The sequence below is a fragment of the Notechis scutatus genome, chromosome Z (genome assembly GCF_049901735.1).
Source record: "Notechis scutatus isolate UNSWTSFEM ecotype Mainland chromosome Z, rNotScu1.2, whole genome shotgun sequence".
NCBI lineage: Eukaryota > Metazoa > Chordata > Lepidosauria > Squamata > Elapidae > Notechis > Notechis scutatus.
Window position 1 is genome coordinate 22,105,942 of NC_142025.1, and position 19,488 is coordinate 22,125,429.

General features: G+C 38.0%; 1 protein-coding gene across 1 annotated transcript in view; it reads left to right on the top strand.

Moving 5' to 3' along the window:
• RBMS3 (RNA binding motif single stranded interacting protein 3) overlaps window positions 1-19,488 on the top strand; it is a 355,783-nt gene that overhangs the window by 187,806 nt on the left and 148,489 nt on the right. Inside the window, exon 6 of the mRNA XM_026681344.2 lies at window positions 12,838-12,944. Coding sequence (XP_026537129.2) covers window positions 12,838-12,944 — 107 coding nt within the window. The remainder of the gene's footprint in view (window positions 1-12,837; window positions 12,945-19,488) is intronic.

Below are 19,488 nucleotides of genomic sequence, written 5' to 3' on the forward strand. Positions count from 1 at the left end.
AGAAAAAGGAGACAAGCATAAAAGACATTAGAAGAATATAAAAAGCTGGAGAAGGAATTACAAAGAAACCGACAAAGAAAGGATACACAAGATAAAATGAATTATATAAAGCATAAAATGGAACTAACAGACAAAGAAGAACTAGCACAAAAAATTAAAAGATCAAAACAAAACTTCTTTGAAAATGCAAATAAACCAGGAAGATGGTTAGCATATAGAATTAAAAAAGAGAAGGAACAGAAGTGGATCTCACAACTGATAGATGACAAAGGAAACCTTTGCTATAGAAATAAAGATAAAAAAGAAATAGTCCAAAAATAATGTGGGGAATTATATGAACAAGAGCAAGTTGGAGAAGGAGAAATTAAAGAATACTATTTAAAAAGCAGAACTACCTAAAGTACTAGAAGATATTTTAAAAAATGTTAGAGGAAAGAATTACAATGATGGAATTAACAGAAGCAATAAAAAGACAAAATAATGGGAAAGCACCAGGGTCGGATGCTCTACCAGCAGAATTGTATAAAAGTTTTCAGGACTCCCTTAGCAATACAGTGTTGGAAGTATTAAACAAAGTATTGATAGAAGCGAAAATACCCAATTAATGGGTGGAAGCCTATATTACCCTCATACCGAAAAGAGACTCTGACTTACAACAGATAAAAACTTATAGACCAATATCGTTATTGAACTCGGACTATAAAATATTTGCTTCAATAATGGCAGAGAAACTAAAGAGATTTTTAAACCATTTTATACACCCAGATAAAAATGTTTTTTTACCCAAGAGACAAATAAAAGACAATATGAGAATAATCCTGAACACTTAGGAATACTATGAAGCACATTCAGAAAAACAGATGGCATTGATCTTCTTAGATGCACAGAAGGCATTTGACAATGTGAACTGGCAATTCATTTTGCCAGTTTGCATCATGAACATTTGCATCATGGGGAGAGGTTTATTAAAATGATTGACAATATATTATACACAATATGCAAAAGTGATGGTAAATGGAGAATTGACTGGAAAAATTGATATTAAGAAGGAAACAAGACAAGGGTGTCCCTTATCACCACTATTATTTGTATTAATGTTGAAAGTGTTAAATAGGAATATTAGGAAAGACAAGGAAATAAAAGGGATGGAAATAAGAAAGGAAGAATACAAACTACAGGCATTCGCAGATGATCCGGTTTTTATATTAGAAGACCACTAGGAGAAGGACCCAAATTGATAAATAAGATAGAAGAATATGGGAAAGTGGCAGGATTCAAAATAAACAAAGGGAAAACTAAGATTTTAGCAAAAAACATGACAGAGAAACAGAAAAGAGAGTTAATAGATAGATTAGACATTAGAAAGTGAAATATTTGGGGATCCAACTAACAGCTAGATGTGGAACAATCAAGGAAGATAATTATTATAAACTGAAACAACAAATTAAGACAGATTTGGAAAAATGGGGTAATATGCAGTTATCGTTAATAGGAAGAATTGACTGCCAGATTTGTATTTACTCAGAATTGGAAAAGCGAAAAAATTCCAGCACAGGGAAAGGTGATTGAGAAAATATTAGAATGTGCAGATATGAAGAGATTAATATTGGCAATCAAAGAAAAAGAAAAAACTGAATATTATATGATATGGGACTCATTTTATCAGTGGTTGGAAAATAAAACAAGTTAAAACTGAGTAGATGAATATATAGAGAAATAAGTTAAGATTATTATAAAGATAATAAATATAAGAGATAAAGGTTTATAAAGGAATGTTATATTGATTATTGTTATATTGGTAAGAAGGTATTAATTACAATTGTTCACACAAGATATATCTACCCAGTCAACACACTGTTTAAATGAAAGATGGATTTATTGTAAGTATAAAATAAAAAACCTTGGAGGAAAAAATTTTATTTAGAGTAATCAAAAGCTACAGCATAGAATAGATTTGGATTATTTTCAAATAATAGGCATTTTGTTATTTTTATTTTTGATCAACAACCTTTTGAACATTTGTTGATTAATATTAACTGTAAATGACTATTTTATGACAGTAGACAAGGATCTCAGCTGGGAAGCATATGGAAGGTCATATGCCATCTATCTTAAGCTATGAGGATTTAATGGGGGAACCAAATTAAGTTGATTGAGGAAAAATGCCCTTGATCTTTCATTTTCTCAAATAGATTATTTTTTTCTAAACATTTAGATTTAAATTACATCCCAATGACTACATGGACACATTATGTAGTTTTCTTGGTTTGCTATTGTCTTCTTCTAGGATGTTTATCAGTTTACTGGGCAAATTAATCATGTTCAAGCCAACTGCATTTATGTAGGGTCAGCCAAGGCTACCATGTAGCTACCATTTCTAAATTTAAATGGTAAGTCAATTTGTATTGTTATAAAGTTTGGGATATTATAATTTGAGTGCATCCAAAATACAAGAACAGAGGTGGTATTCAGCAGTTTCTGACCAGTTCTGGAGAACCGGTAGCGGAAATTTTGAGTAGTTCGGAGAACTGGCAAATACCACTTCTGACGGGAGATTTTACAGTATCCTTCCCCTGCTACAAAACCAGTAGTAAAAAATTTTGAATCCCACCACTGAACAATAAGAATTTCATCAAAATGATAACGTGTTTAATTTGTCTTTTTTCTTTGCTTTGATGCATGGAATGCTGATTATAGGAGCATAAAGAAATATTATTATATGTGAGAAATCTACAGTTACATTTAATCCAAGACTGGTGAGAATATAATTCAAGTCTTACCTAAGGACCTAGTAATTATTAAGATAGCATCTAAGAATTTAAGCAGGATGGTCATTTGTAAAATTAGAGTATTCAGGATGATAAATGTATTATTCCCAAATATCTAGGAAGTTTTTTGAGATGGTTAGATAATGTTATTTATGCAATGGGCATGAATTTGGGCAAACTCATAGAGACAGTGGAGAACTGGCATCTTATGGTTCATAGGGTTGTGAAGAGTCAGACACATCTTATCAGCTGAACAACTACAAAGGGAAATTCTTTAGTATCACTTCAAGTTTTCCAGTCATGATTGATAAAACAATGGGTTTCTTCTTCCATATTTACCAATATTTAATAATTATTTCCAGCTGTTTTTCCTCAATACTATTATCAACAGGTACGGTATAGCAACATCCATAACCCAGATTTTTTTTCAACAATTGTTATACCAGGCATGCCATGAACAAGATGCTAGTCTCTTTGTATTTTAAAATTCTGTAAAAACTTAACCCACTTGTTTTCTAAAACCTTATCAACTCGATGCTCCAGTAATTTTTACTACATTCAAATCAGAGTTGGTATTCAGCAGATTCTGACCAGTTCTGGAGAACCGGTAGCGAAAATTTTGAGTAGTTCAGAGAACCGGTGGTAACCTTCCCCCAGGAGTGGGGAGGGAATGGAGGTTTTACAGTATCCTCCTCCTGGAGTGGGGTGGGAATGGAGATTTAACAGTATCTGTCAGATGGTGCTCCATTCAAAATCCAAGAAAGAAATACTTAGACTCCATTAATTAGAGAAAAGATATCTTTTACTGGAATTCAAGTAGTAGCAACAAAAGAATTCTGAATCTGAGAAAATGAGCGCGTAAATCACATATACAAAGTGATGGCAAGGTTCCCACCCCCAATAGTTCAATTGGCTCATCCAATTAAAAGTTGTGTATAGCATCATGTGGGCACCAGGTGGTGATGAGGCCTCTGTCCGTTGACCTTGACATATTTTGATAAAGATTTGCGGCTGCGCGTAGCATAGGATAGAAGCCTAAGCAAGAACTCCTCCCCCAACTTATACAGTTCTGTTATGTAACACCTCCAGCTTGCTTCCCATATCATGTTCCCCCTCCTCCCCCCATTACTTATGACAGCTGAAAGATGCAAAGCAAAGGAAGAAAATCTTGAAGGCTGACAGTCTCCTTCCTCTGGAGTGGGGTAGGAATGGAGATTTCACAATATCCTTGCCCTGCCATGCCCACCAAGCCATACCCACCAAGCCATGCCCACAGAACCAGTAGTAAAAATTTTTGGCTCCCACCACTGATTCAAATCCCAACTTCTGGCAAATATATTATTATTATATACTTTATTCATTAAACATAAAACTCAGTCAACTGAACATTTAAAAATGTATCACAAATACCAGTGACTTAGCACAGGTAGCACAGTTTTTTGCAGTTCCGCTGGTGAGATTGCAGGAAGCTGCAATTTCTTGATGTGTTTTGTAAAATTCTTAGACATGGTATCAAGATCCCCTATGACAATGGCTATCACTGTTACATGTTTCATCCATAACCGTGTAGTTTTGATGACCAGGTTGCGATATTTCGTGATATTTTCCAGTTCTTTTTCTTCAATTCTGGCATCTCCTGATACAGCAATATCAATAAATTGTACGCTTCGGCCCTCAACAACCATAATATCTGGTGTGTTGTGTTCCCAAGTGCTGATCCGTCTGTATTTGAAAGTCCCACAAGATCTTCACCATCTCATTTTTGACAACTTTTTTCCACTTTATGTTCCCATGGTAACATAAAGGTAGGGTGTATCTTTTACATAATGACCAGTGGATTAATTTAGTAACTCAGTTATGACTAGCTTTGTAGTCAGTTTGCGTGATTTTTCTGCACTCACATATTATGTGTGAAACAGTTTCAACTTTGTCATTGCAAAGTCTGCAGTTTGGATTGTCAGTGGATTTTTCTATCTTTGCTTTCATGGCTTTAGTTTGTAGTGCTTGTTCTTGAATAGCAAGTATTAAACCTTCAATTTCTTTCTCTCTTAAGCCATGCCCATGTCAAGTTGTTATCACATTTTCCTTCAATGTTTTTCGAGTGCTGTCCATGCTTTGGTTTTCCATCTATTTAATCTGTCATCTTTTCTTATATTCTGCCTTTTCCCCCCTTATATTCTGCCTTTGTTTCTGTTGTTTTTATAATGTTCTCCATTTTTACAGCCTGTAGCAATTTTTCTGTACTTTGGTTCACATAATCATTCAAACTTTCTTTTTCTTCTTCTACAGTTTGATGGATTTGCAATAGCCCTCTGCCCCCTATTTTTCTTAGCAGGTATAACCTGTTGATGTCACTTTGTGGATGTAAAATATGGTAAATATTCAACAGTTTACACATTTTATGGTCCAGGTTTTCCAGTTCAGCCACAGTCCAGTTGATGATTCCAGCTGGGTAGCGTATCACTGGAACTGCCCATGTATTAATGGATTTAATTATGTTTCTAGAATTCAATTTTGATTTTAATATTTTGTGGACCTTCCTGATGTATTCTTTTTGCTTTGACTCTTTGACTTTTCCATTCAAGATAGCATCTGCTTCCAATATGCTTAGGCATTTGTAACCGTCATCCTTTACTAATGCTTTCACAATGCTTCAATTTCACAGTTCTAGTCCTTCTATTTTTTCCATTTTTCCTCATTGCATGGAATAGTATAGCACATTTTTCAAGTCCAAAGTGCATTCTGATGTTGTTGCTGAACAGTTGAACTGTGTTGAGCATTGATTCAAGTTAAGCTGGACTTTTTAGAGTTTTAAGTCATCCATGTAGAGTAGATGGTTTATCTTGCCATGTTGGCTTGAGATTTGGTAGCCCAGTTTTGTGTTTTGTAGAATTACTGCCAGTGGAATTTATGCGATGTTGAATAGTAGTGGCGAAAGTGAATCCCCTTGGAAGATTCCTCATCTCATATTGACTTCACCAATGTTCTCCCCATTTGCTATTAGAACTGTTTTCCATTTTTTCATATTTGCTTTCAAAAATGTACAAATATTCCAAAGTTTTTCAGACATGCATTAATCTAGCTGTGGAGTAGAGTGTCAAATGCCTTCTTTTAACCTATCCATGCCATATTTAAATTTGTTCTTCTTTGTTTTGCATTTTGTAGTACCATTTTGTCAATGAGCAGCTGATCTTTTGTTCCTCTTGATTTTTTTGTAATTTCCTTTTTGTTCTACTGGGTACAAACTGTTTTCCATCATATGATTGAATACTGAATTTGCCAGTACACTTGTAAAAAGTTTGAACATTGTTGGCAGACAAGTAATTGGGCGATAGTTGCTTGGTTCTATGCCCTTTTCTGGATCTTGCATTATCAAGTATGTTCGGCCAGCTGTTAACCATTCTTCGCTTGTTGCATTTTGAAGCATTTCATCAAATTGAGTGGCCATGCGATGATGGAGGCTGATCAGGAGTTTTAACCAGTATCCATGCAGTTTGTCCAGGCCTCCAGTTCTTGACCTTCTTTACTTGTGCAACCATATCAGTTGTTATTACAATATTTTCCATTTTGTTTTGTGTTGTTTGTTTTGAGTATCTTTGATCTAGGAGGCAGTTTTATCATGCTCCACTGGGTTTTCCCACAGTTGTTTCCAAAAGTTCAAAGTTTTTTCTTTACATAGGTAAACATTAGTATGGACTCGACTTTCATCAAGTGACTGGTAGAAGAGATGTTGGTTTCTTCTGAACTGGACATTTTCACGATATAATTTTATTCATCCTTCGTATTTTTCAACTTCCTTTGCTGCTGCTATTACATGCTGTTGTTGTTGTTATTATTATTATTATTGGCTAATCTTTAGTGAGATTCACAACCTTTGGGGCTGGTTGGTAGCTCAACAGCTCGAGTCCTAACCAAGGACCTAGGAAACTGTTCAGCTAGCGTCAGAAGATATAAGCTGTTCCAAGGAGGGTGTTTTTTTGTAGAATCAGGGTAGGAATATGTGCCTACTTCTTAAAAAAGCTATCCACTGTCATAGCTGAACCTCTAAGCATAATCTTTAAAAAATCTTTCAGGACCAGCTCCTTGCCAAAACTATGGTCACAACCCACGGTCATCCCCATCTTCAAAAAGGGAGACCCCAGCCTAGTTGAAAATTACAGATCAATCTCTTTATGCTGTGTCACCTGTAAAATAAATAAATAAATATTCAAGTCTGATAAATTCAGGATTTCCAAATAGCGAGGTAGCCCTTTAGATATTGCTCCAAGGGCTCCAATTACAATTGGCATAACACACAATTTCTTTTTCCAAAGTCGCTCAACTTCAATTTGTAAGTCCAATATTTTGTGATTTTTTCTTGCTATGTATCTACAATTCGTGCATCACCAGATAGTGCAATGTCAATGAACCAAACCCTTTTCTTCTCAACTATTGTTATGTCAGGCATGTTGTGGGCCAAATGCCTTTCTGTCTGAATTCTGAAGTCCCACAAGATCTTGACTTTTTCATTTTCCAGAACTTTCTCAACCTGATGTTCCCTGTAGTTGTTACTATACTCAAATCCAAACTTTTGGCATAGTTTCCAGTGAATGATTTTTAGCAACTCGGTTATGGCATTCTAAATATTTATTTATTTATTTATTTATTTGTTTGTTTGTTTGTTTATTTATTTATTTATTTATTTATTTATTTATTTATTTATTTATTTATTTATTTCAATTGCTTACAAGATAATAGGTATAAGTAAAAACATATGGATACATGGATACATATAAGAAAAATAAAAAAATAAAAGAATCAATAGGACAGGGATGGTAGGCACGTTGGTGCGCTAAGGCACGCCCCCTACAGACCTCTTAGGAAAGGGGTGAGGTCAATAGTAGACAGTCTAAGGTTAAAGTTTTTGGAGTTTGGGGAAGAAACCACAGAGTCAGGTAGAGTATTCCAGACATTAACCACTCTGTTGCTGAAGTCGTATTTCCTGCAATCAAGTTTGCTGCGATTAAGCTTGAGTTTGTATCTATTGTTTGCTCTTGTGTTGTTATGGTAGAAGCTGAAGTATTCATTGACAGGTAGGACATTGCAATGTATGATTTTATATACTATACTTAGATTGGACTGAAGGCGGCGTAGTTCTAAGTTTTCTAGTTCTAGAATTTCGAGTCTAGTGGCATAAGGTATTCTGCAATGAGTAGAGGAGTGGAGAACTCTTCTTGTGAAATATTTCTGGACTTTCTCAACTGTGTTAATGTCAGATACGTAATGTGGGTTCCAGACTGATGAGCTGTATTCGAGTATTGGTCTAGCAAATGTTTTGTATTTTCTAGTTATTAGTGTAATATTACCAGAGAAAAAGCTACGTAAGATTAGGTTAACAACTCTTAATGCCTTTTTGGCTATGCAGTTACAGTGGGCTCTAGCACTTAGATCATTAGAGATGAGTACTCCAAAATCCTTTGGATCATCAACAAGGTCTTGACTATTCAGCCTGTATTTTATTGTCTGATTATTATTTTTTTGCCAATATGTAGGATTTATTTGTTGAGATTTGAAGTTGCCATTGTTTGACCATTCTGATACATAGTCAAGGTCTTTTTGAAGGGTAGCAATATTGTCTGTGGTGTTGAATAGTTTTACATCATCAGCGAAGAGAACGCAGTTGCTCTTGATATGATCACAGAGGTTATTTATGTACAATATGAAAAGAGTTGGTCCTAGAACACTGCCTTGGGAGACACCACTGTTGACAGGTACAGAATTTGATAGGACGCTCCCAATTTTGACCATTTGTTGTCTGTTTGACAGGAATGCTTCTATCCAGTTATGCAGGTGACCAGGGATACCGTAAGATTTTAATATTAGGAGTAGTTTGTCGTGTACCACTGAATCAAAGGCTTTACAGAAGACAATGTAGATTGCGTCCATTGCTTTGCCCTGATAGAGTTCTGTAGTCCATATGTTTTTGCAGTGTAAGAGTTGCAGATTACATGATAGTTTTTTCCTGAAACCAATTTTTTTATTAGAGAGTAGGTTGTTTGTTTCTAAGTGGAGGATGATGGATTGGTTAATAATTGATTCCATGACTTTCCAGGTGATGCAGCATAAAGAGATTGGTCTGTAATTTTCAACTAGGCTGGGGTCAGTTTGTAAAATTTTGCTGCATCCACTGATTAAATGGTCAACTGTTTCATCATTCTCATTACAGAGGCAGCATTTGCTGTTGGTGGTGACATGCTGAATCTTTGCTTTCATGAAATTTGTGGCTAAGGCTTGTTTTTGAGCAGCCAAGATAAAGCCTTGACTTTCTTTTTTCAGTATTCCTGATTTTAACCAATCCCAAGTAAGCTTTTGGTCAGCTTTGCCTTCAATACTTTTCAGGTATTGGCCATGCATAGCTTTGCTTTTCCAATTTTCAATTTGCTTCTCAATTACTTCTTTTTTATATTCAGCTTTTGACTTGGTTGTCTTCAAAAGGCCTCCTTTATGTACTCCCTTAATCATTGGCTCTTCACTTTTCTGGATGTAGTCATTCAAGCCATGTCTTTCTTCTTCTACAATCTGCTTTACTTGTAGGAGACCTCAACTACCCTCTGCTCTCGGTAGATATAATCGATCAACATCACTTTTAGGATGCAAAGCATGATTCATAGTCATAAGCTTCCTTGTTTTTCTGTCCAAATTGTCCAGTTCCATCTGGGTCCAGTCAATTATTCCTGCAGAGTATTGAATCACAAGTATAGCCCAGGTATTTATTGCTTTTATCATGTTTCCACCACTCAATTTGGACTTTAAAATCTTGTGAATTCTTTGAAATTACTTGGCTGAAGTTGATTCCTTGACTATATAATGCATTAAATCAGAGGCTTCTAAAATCCCTAAGTACTTGTAGCCTGCTTCTGGTTTCATTGCCTTTATCATTTCTTCATTGTCAAGTTCTATTCCATCACCTTCTATGACCTTGCCTGTTTTGATTGCCATTGTTGCATGTTTGTCAATTCCACAGTGCATGCCGATGTCCTGGCTAAATTCTTTTGTACTTTCAATTAGTGAATTCAGTTCACTTTTTGTTTACCAAACAGCTTCAAATCATCCATGTACAACAAACGTGAAATTTTCAATCCTTTCTTTGCAAGTTCATATCCACCGTTCACCTTCTTTAAAATGGTTGACAGTGGTAGCATTGACAGAATAAATAATAGGAGTGACCCTGGAAGATGCCTCGTTTAATTTCAACACCTAGTTCTTCTCCATTAGCCATAAGCTTTGTTTTCCAGCGATTCATTGAAATTTCCATGAATTTTCGAATGTTGCTGCTGATGCCAAAGATTTCCAGGCATTTCTTAATCCAGCTGTGGGGGACTGAATCGAACACTTTCTTGTTGTCTATCCAAGCCATGAACAGATTGGTTCAATTTTTGTTTGAATTCTTCAGAATTAGCTTGTCAAACAGCAGCTGGTCTTTTGTTCCTCTTGAGTTTTGCAGCACCCTTTCTGTTCTACTGGAAGCAGATCTTTCCTTTTCAAGCATCCATAAATTTGATTTGCAATTATGCCAATAAGAAGCTTATAGCTTGTTGGCAAGCAGGTAATTGGTTGGTAATTTCCTGGATCATTTCCTTTGTCTTTCTCTTTCTGAATTAAAAAAATCTTTCCAATTGTTAGCCATTCATCATTTTCAGGCATTTCTATAATTTGATTCATTTGGACAGCAAGTCTTTCATGTAACCTTGTTAATGCCTTCAGCCAAAAGCCATGCAGCTCATCTGATCCAGGTGCGCTCCAGTTCTTTATTCTTCTTGACTGCCTTTGAACCATTTCATTTGTTATTTTCACATCTTCCATTTTGGGCACTTTCATTGTGGACTCAATCTGTTTCATCCAGTTTGCATTTGTTTTGTGCTTCTTGTCATTTTCCCACAGGTTCTTCTGGAATTTCAGAGCTTTTTCTTTATCAGGCTTTTCATTTGTTGTTACCCCGTCTTCCCTTTCCAGGTTTTTATAAAACTGGTGCTGATTTGCTCTGAACTGTGAGTTTTGTTAAAACTGGATTAATCAATTTTCATATCTCTTAATCTTTTCAGCAATGGCAACAACTCTGTGCTTCAGCTCTTCAATTACTGCAGCAATCTCCTTGCATTCCAAATCATATCTTGCAGCCAAGATGCTTTTGATCTGCTTGTTCTTTAGCTGGCCTTGCCTTAGATTCTTCGGGTTGCTCAAGTCTCCACGTAGTTTCTTAATTTTCAATTCCACCCGAATTTTCCACTTTGACTTCCCTTTCTTGCCTCTTTGGTTCTTTTGTATTTTCAAACCCAATTCTTTTGTGGTTATGTAGGCTGCTGCATACATCAGCTGATTAGTTTCAGCTAATGTAGTAATTGGGATGGTTTGCACAGCTTCATTGACTTTCTCCAGTGCATTTGCTAGTGCTTTCCGATTAACTTGGTTCAGTTTTGGCAAGCGCGTTCTTTCAGTGTCTTCCATTTGATCCTTTATTTTCTCAGCTAATTTATCTTTATCTGCTGGTGTTTCTTGATCTTCACTTTTTTCTTGTTCTTTATCTTCACCAATTTCCACAACTTCTTCCCCTCTTTCTTCTGCAGGTTGTTCTTGAATCTGCAATTCACTCACATTATCATTTTTCTCTGTTGGTATGGCTCAGGCCATTAGTTGCTTTCTTTTCAATTTCTCTTAATTCTGTTGCAGTGAAAAAAATGTGGCTCAGAATCACACATCGTTGGTCCATTAACCTTTGTTCACTGATGTCACAGTCCATGCAATTTGCCTTCCAGATCTGCTACATTTGTTTTTGAAATCCACGTTTTGCTGACTCAGATTGGTAGTAAGCTTCCATAATCAAGATATTTTCTTCCCTGGTCCAGATTTTTCGCTTTTTCACTTTTTCTTCCAGTAGCTGGTCAGCCCCATGCCCTGGTTGCCTAGCAGAGGGAGCTGAGCCCTGTAGCTCATTTTGCGAAGAATGCCCAGGAGCCATAGCATCCAACGGAATCCTTGTTAATCTGGGCGACGATTCAGCCGGCGTAAATTTCATTTTTCTTGTATTCACCATGTTTAAATGGGTTGTGGAGCAAATTTTGTCTGGCCCTTCACCTAAGACCTGTCTGATATGGTTGCACCTGTTCATCATAGCCCCTAGGATCACTAGGACATGCAAGCTGCTCAACCATGATAGGGTAAAGCTTCTCGGAGGGGTTGTTATTATAATAATGATAATGATCGTGATCATGATCATCATCTTCATCATGATGATGATGATCATCATCATCATCATTATCATTAATAATAGTAATAGTAATAAAATTAGCATCAGACCTTAGTGACCTTTGTGGTGATCAGTTCTCAATCTGGTGCTTCAAGTCTTCCAACATTGTGTCCATCACCACTGTACTCATGTTCATCGATCTTGCTGCTGGTTATGCTCTTTTTCTCCTTCCTTTCACATTACTCAGCATTATGGAATTATAAAGAAGCCAGAATCTTCTTATAAAGTGACCCTATTATGATAGTTTGAGCCTGGTCATTTGAGCCTCAAATGAGAAATCTGGATTGATTTATTTTATCTATTTGTGTGAATGTTTGGCTATGCATGTTATTCTCAGGAATCTTCTTTTAACACCAATATTTAAAAGCACCAATACTGTTTCTAGCCTGCCTCCTTAAACTCCAACTTTTAGAGGGTTACAGGGAAAGCCATTATCTACATGATATTAAGCATTGTAAATATAAATACTTTAAATATTGCAAGATATACTGCATCTAAATATATAAAATGTTGCCCTTTGCAAATTTTCCAATTCTACATAAAGTAATCTGGTTAGCTTTTTAAATTATTATTTGCTATTCTTTTTAAGGATGCTCTTTTATATCTCTTCCTACTTGTAAAAGTTAGGAATATCTATATTGATAAAGCTATTTCTAAAAATCTCAATAAATGCACAGGGTAGGTGAAAAGATTAACATTAAACATTTGAGGTTATAAGAGGTAGGGATGGCTGAATTTTTCTTTGGAGGCATAGTTAACACACACTGGGTTTTCCTGTCTTTACAGCCCCAACAGAACCTTTGCTGTGCAAATTTGCTGATGGAGGGCAAAAGAAACGACAGAATCAAAGCAAATATATCCAGAATGGGAGACTCTGCCCAAGAGAAGGAGAGGTAAGTCAAAATAGTTATAATTATTTTTGAAGAAATTGACAAACTTGAAGAAAATGAGTTTTCATCATTACTAAAGTCAAAATAAGAAAAATGCAGCAAAATTCAAATGAGTTTAATTCCATTTATCTTTGATTCAGGGGCATGCGCTAGTTATCAAAAGACTTGAGACTTCAACCTGATACTCAATGAATTCATAAAAATCAATATTTTGCAGTGCTGATAAAATAAGATTTTGTACATCATTATTGTTCATTGTAGTTTTGATTGCATTCAGATTGGAACTAACTTAACTTTCATTTTAAAGGGAACTAATATTATGTGAATCCATTAGCACAGCTCTTGTTATTAAATAATATCCAGACATGACAGAAAAACATAGATGCCATACTTTGATTGTGACAGAGAAATTAAGTTGTATTAGATTGGCTTGCTCTATTGCAGGAATGTCAAACTCAAGGCCCAGGGGCCAGATACAGACCACAATGTGGTTATATCTGGCCTGCAGAACCACCCTAGAAACAGTGAAGGACAAGCCCGCGGCAGCCCGGCTCAGGCCAACCAAGTGCTGATTTACAACCTGATGGTGGCCATCCAGGATGGAATGTGGTCAGCCTTAGATCCTTGGGGATGCTCTATAGTCAGTGAGGGGCCACCCCCTCCCCCAGGTGCAATTAGAGGAAGTGGCAAGCTTCTATGGGGCTTGGCATTCCTGGGCACCATCTTGCCCTGCAGGCTGACTGTGTTCTGAGTGCTTCTCTTTCACCCAGGATGCACATGCTCATCGCCCAGGAGGCCGAGGTAGCAAAAGAAAATTGAAATCAGGGAAGTGAAAGGGGGTGTCTATATACCGATATATTTGGGGAGGGAGGGAGGGAGATTATAATGAGAGGGAGTGAGGGTCTGACGGAAGTTCTATCTTAGCACTTAGCACTGCTGTCCTTTTCCCATCCCCTTATCTCCCCCTCGTACCTTCCTGATGGTCTCCCATCCAATAAACTTGACAACAAAACACACTGTAGTTTCTCCTAATCTGTTGTAATTGTCTTCTTCCAACATCTTTTCTTGTCTACAAATTTTTTGTTTTGATGCTGTGTGAGAGGATGACTAAGTAGGTTTCAATTAATGCAAGAAGTAGAAAGTGAATTACCATAGCATTAAGCAAAATATATAATTTTACTCTTCACCTTACACCCAAATCATGGACCTGACATCAATTATTGCTATTTTGGAATATCAGAAAAGAAAAGAAACAAAGAAAACAATAGTAGATCTCCATCCATGGTCATATTTATTTTCTATATATTGATTTGTATAAAATATTTACCACAGTGCTTCCAGAAGCAACAAAGCTAATCTTTAAGTTGCTAACAAGAGGCAAATGGAAACAGGGTGCGTGTGTCCCCCCACGTAGCCTAATCATGATACAAATATACCTTTGTGATGCTCACTATCCCATGAATTTATTATCTATGAATGAGATGAATGAATGAATGAATGGTCAAGTATGATTAGACATACAAGGAATTTGTCTTGGTGTATATGCTCTCACTGTACATAAAAAGAAAAGATACATTCGTCAAGAATCATAAGGTACGACACTTAATACAGTCATAGGGTACAAATCATACTAGGAAACAGTCAATATAAATTGTAAGGATACAAGCAACAAAGTTTCAGTCATACAGTCATAAGTGGGAGAGGATGGCTGATAGGAGTGATTGATAGATTTAATCATATTTTAAAGGTACTGTTATTAGAGTGTTTTCTCATTTATGCCATCAGTTAAATTTTCTTATCAAGCTTTACTTGATGTGAAAGTTAATTTGGCACCATTGGCACTGAATTTTTCACTTGATAATTTATGTCAACTCTGACTGGAAAAATAGTGGAATTAAAAGACAAAAATTAAAACAATACATTAAATATTTTGATAAGTCGTAAAATTTTAAAATATGTTACATTTTGGGCTATTTTGCAGCAAAATCATAACAGCAGTTGCAACTAAGATCAGAATAATGTTTATTGCCAATTCCATGAAGATTTGAGCACATTTCCTTTGCCTCTGGTCCCAAGTCAGCTCATGCCATTCTTCTTTTGCTGCACTTCTTGTTGCACTGGTATATTTGGTGACTATCTCCCATAATGTAGGGAAGGAGAGCAGTCACATAAGATCAGAACAGTACCAATTTATGCTCCCCAAGATGACTGCTGCGTGGTAAAAGCTTTTCTTTTCTCTTACCCATGATTTGCTGATTTTACTGTCAATGCTGGTTCTCTGGCAGTGCTGCATTTGAATGGGAGCATTTAGGAATAACCAAAGACAACTTTTGAATAACCATGGATCCAGTGGGGAAAGAGAGTCTTGAAAATTCTAGTTCCCTCTGGAAGCAATTGAAAAGTCATTGGGCATATACATGTTCCTGCTATCAGGTTCATTTTCTTAATCAATGCCTTGAATCTTGACTTTCACTTTTGAATTTATTTATTTATGTATTTATTTAGCTTGTTTATTTATCTTTGCTTTAAAATTGGATTAGCAGCTGAACGCTGATTTATTTCAATCCCTTTCTGGACTTTTTTTCTTTCCCCCTCTCCCTTGGTGTATATTGTTTTGGATAACTTTGATTCCTTCCATAAGGAAGCATGACACACTTTGGCTGAAGACCTTTTATTTGACTTCTTTCAAAATTAGACTTTCATCACAGAATTTTTGTACTTTTTGAATTTATAAAATATTTGGAATTTATCTTTTAAAAAAAAATTTTTTAACCTTGGATTGAAATATACAGAAAAATTTAGAAAACATCCTGTAAGCACTGGACCCAGGAAGCTTTGCAGTTGTTTGCGAGTATGGGACGGATCCCAATCGATGACAGTTTTTACTTTTTGTGGGTCCACCTCTATTTCCTCGTGGTATATTCTATATCCCAGGTAGTCAATTTTTTCTTGGTGGAATTCACATTTAGAGAGTTTTGCATATAGTTTGGCATTTTGGAGTTTTGTGAGAACTGCTCGGAGTAATTTGATGTGTTCTGCTTTTGTTTCAATGTAGATTAAAATATCATGAAGATAAATGAGAACCCCTTTGTACAAAAATTCATGGAGGGTCCCATTAATTAATTGCATGAACACAGGAGGGGCTCCTTGTAATCCAAAAGGGAGCACTTTAAATTGGTAGCATCCCAGTGAGGTGTTAAAAGCCATCTTCCATTCATCCCCTTCCCTTATTCTAATGCCTCTCGTAAGCCTAACTTTGAATTTTTTTTTCCTTTAGAGAGGTACATATTTTCCACACTGATGGCATTAAGATTTTTGTAATTAACACATAGATGCACCGAGCCATCTTTCCCTTCACGGAATAATACTGGGGCTGCTATTTTTGGTTGGGTAGGTTCGAAGAAACCCCTTTGTAGATTTTTATCGATAAATGCCCTGAGTTCTTTTAATTCTCTGGGGGACATGCAGTTCATTTTCAGTTTTGGAAGTTTAGCCCCTGGTAGGATTTCAATGACGCAGTCTGTGGCATGATGGGGTGGGAGTTCATCAGAAGCCTCCTTGCTAAATTCTTGCGCTAAATCCTGGTACTCTTGGGGATGTTAAGGGGTTCAGCAGGCTGACCGGCCATGGCTGGTTCTCTGTTCTCTGTTCTCTTTCTTTTCTTTTCCTCTGGGCTGTTTGCAAATGCTACATGTTTCTGGAAATGTACGGTTCCTCCCTTCCAGTTTATTTTTGGATTCCATTTCCATAGCCACGTGAGTCCTAGTACTAGTGGCCCTTCCATTCCTTGGGCTACAATGAATGTGAGCATCTCACTATGGTTCCCTAGTCTTATTTTCAATGGTTCTGTGGCAAAACTGGCTGGCTCCCCCCCACCGCTATAGTTCTATCTAATTGGCAAAAAGCGATGGGATTTTCCATTTTCTTTAGTTAGATTCCCATTTTCTCTGCTAGGGTGGGGTTGATTAGGCACCAGGTGCATCCCGAATCCAGTAACGCTGCAACTTCCTCCCCCTTCCCTCAGCTGGGGATAAACAGTCTTAGGGGAAGAGTGATTGGTTCAGTTGGGTCGCTTACCAGCAGATCATCTTCCGGATCGCTTTCAGACTGGCTCAGGTCCCCTCAGGGCATTGGGGGTTCTTCCTCTGGGTTGGGGGACCAGAACCTCACAGCCTCTTGGCTTCTCAGGCCAGTTTCTTTTCCCCGAGGGTTGGGTTTTCTGGGTTTTCCCCCGATGGGGTCTGGCTTTCTGGCAGGGGTTTTTGAACGGCATTCTGCTGCATGGTGCCCCTCTTTTCCACACTTAAAGCAGCCAGCTGATCTTGGGGTCATGGTGGTTTGGGGTTTGAAAAATTCCTGCTTTCCCTGGGGTGGGGATCTTCTCCAAAGTTTGCCATTGTGGTAGTGGTTTTGGGTCATGTCTATCTCCGCCTCCTCTGCCATCAGGTACCATTCATGCAGGAGGTTTGGGGCCCCATGGGCCAGGCAGGCAGCATACTGGTTGTCATTGAGTCCATCTTTGAACCAACAGACTAGGATATCTTCTGACCAGTCGATTCAGCTGGCCAGGTCACGAAATTCCTCGATGTACTCAGTAACCTGGTGACGGCTGTGCTTTACGACTCTAATGTGGTTGTGGGCTTTTCTATCAGCGAGGGGGTCTTCAAAGTGGTGGCCTAGGGCTGTCATGAATCGGTCGAGGTTCCTCAGTTCTGGGGCATTGACATTGTGGAGCAACACCATCCATCTGGCTGCTGCCCTTTCTAGGGCCAGGGTGACAACTCGCACTCGGGCCCCCTGGCTTGGGAAATTCTGCCCGTATTCTTGCATGTAGGTGAGGACTTGTGCCAGGAAAAATCCCAGTTTCTGGGGGTCCCCATCGAATTTTACCCCCAAGGGTGGGAGCTTTCTCTGCAGTTGTATGTCTCTGGGTTGGTTAATCTCCTGCTGTAGGGCGACAAGGGTCGGGTTCCTGGTATGGCTGCTGGTCCTTCAGCTTGTTCCACTGCCTGATCATTCTCAGCTGGATCAGGGGTGATGGCTTGGGTTCTTTTAATTTCTAGTTCCCTCGCTCTCCTATGTTGGTGACCTGGTCCATCCCTCACATAGAAGTCCTCCAGGCCTTCCTTCACGAGGCGATTTATGTACCGTTTCAGTCGGTCATCTGCCGGTGGTTCCTTGACCCATTCTTCCTGATCAGACCCATTCTTCCTGATCAGGCCTCCAGCTCCAATTTCTACCCGGGTTTATGGTTACCCTAGGTGAGAATTACTCCCTTGCTTCTTCCATTCCAGCTGTCTCTCTTTCCTACGCCTATAGACCACCAGGGCTTTGTGGAATTTTTGCCGGCAACTTCACTGTCTTTGAAGTCAGTGTCTGGCTGGGGAGTTGTCGAAGTTTCTCCCCAGCATTCAGCTTCACCTTGCTCCTTGCTATATTCAGACATTTTTGCAGGGTCCCCTCAGTAGAGTGAAGTTGTTTTTTTAAAAATTCCTCTTCGGGTTGACCTCTATTGCGGACTCTGCTTTGTCAGATCTGTGTATCTGCCATTCTTCATGGAAGACGTGGCGGGGGGGAGTAGGTATAAGAAATCCTTTTTGATGTAACATGGATATATTAAATCTTATATTGAATTTGGATAACCCATGATATACTATGGAGGGACGGAAACCTGTCTGTTCTGTCCCACCTGTATCCACAGGTGAAACTTCAAGTCACAGAGTTCACAATACTTTACGTAATCAGAGACAGAAGATTCAGTTGCTCTGTTATCACAGTCCTTTGGCAATCCTCCTAGAATCTTTCCGGCAATTCTGTAAAGTTTGTAAATCAGACGCAGTCCTTTCCAAGGCAACACTCACTTTGTTTCCAGCAAATATTACAAAGTCAGGTGCTCCCTTTTATCCTCTAAGGGAGGGCATGACAGTCTCATTAATGAATCCTTTGCTGAACGTCTCTTTTCTAATTGAGATTGACGTCTCAATCTCCTCCTAGTTCTGGCATTCATCCAGCATCCGGCAGTGTCATCTCCACTTGAAACCTCCGACACACTTTCCTGATTAACAGTTAACACCTGAGGTTCAATTAAGGAATTAGATTCAGGGGAGAGAGAGACCTCTGAATCTTCTAATAAATCAGGTTCATCTCTCAACTCTAACTCGTCTCCCTCTACGTGACTCCCCTCTAAGTCACTTAATAATGCAGGCTCGTATCTCAGTGCCATATCTTCTTCACTCGAACCCACATCTGCTGATTGATTAGGTTCAAGTCTCGGAGTCACAACACCTGTCACCTCTGAAAGAGACAGCCACAGGATGAAGAGACCGTAAAAAATCCTGCTGGGAGATGTCTTCTGGGAACTTCAAAAAAGATTGTTCTCAGAAGAGGGGGGGAATAATCATGTTGGCTCTTTGTTTTACTAAATACACATCAAAAGAAGGGGAAGGGTCTTAAACTCCCTTATCTATCCCTGCATGCCTGAGGCACGTTAGATGCTGCTTTTAATCCCTACATGACTATGCTTTGACTAGTGCTGGGATTCACTCCC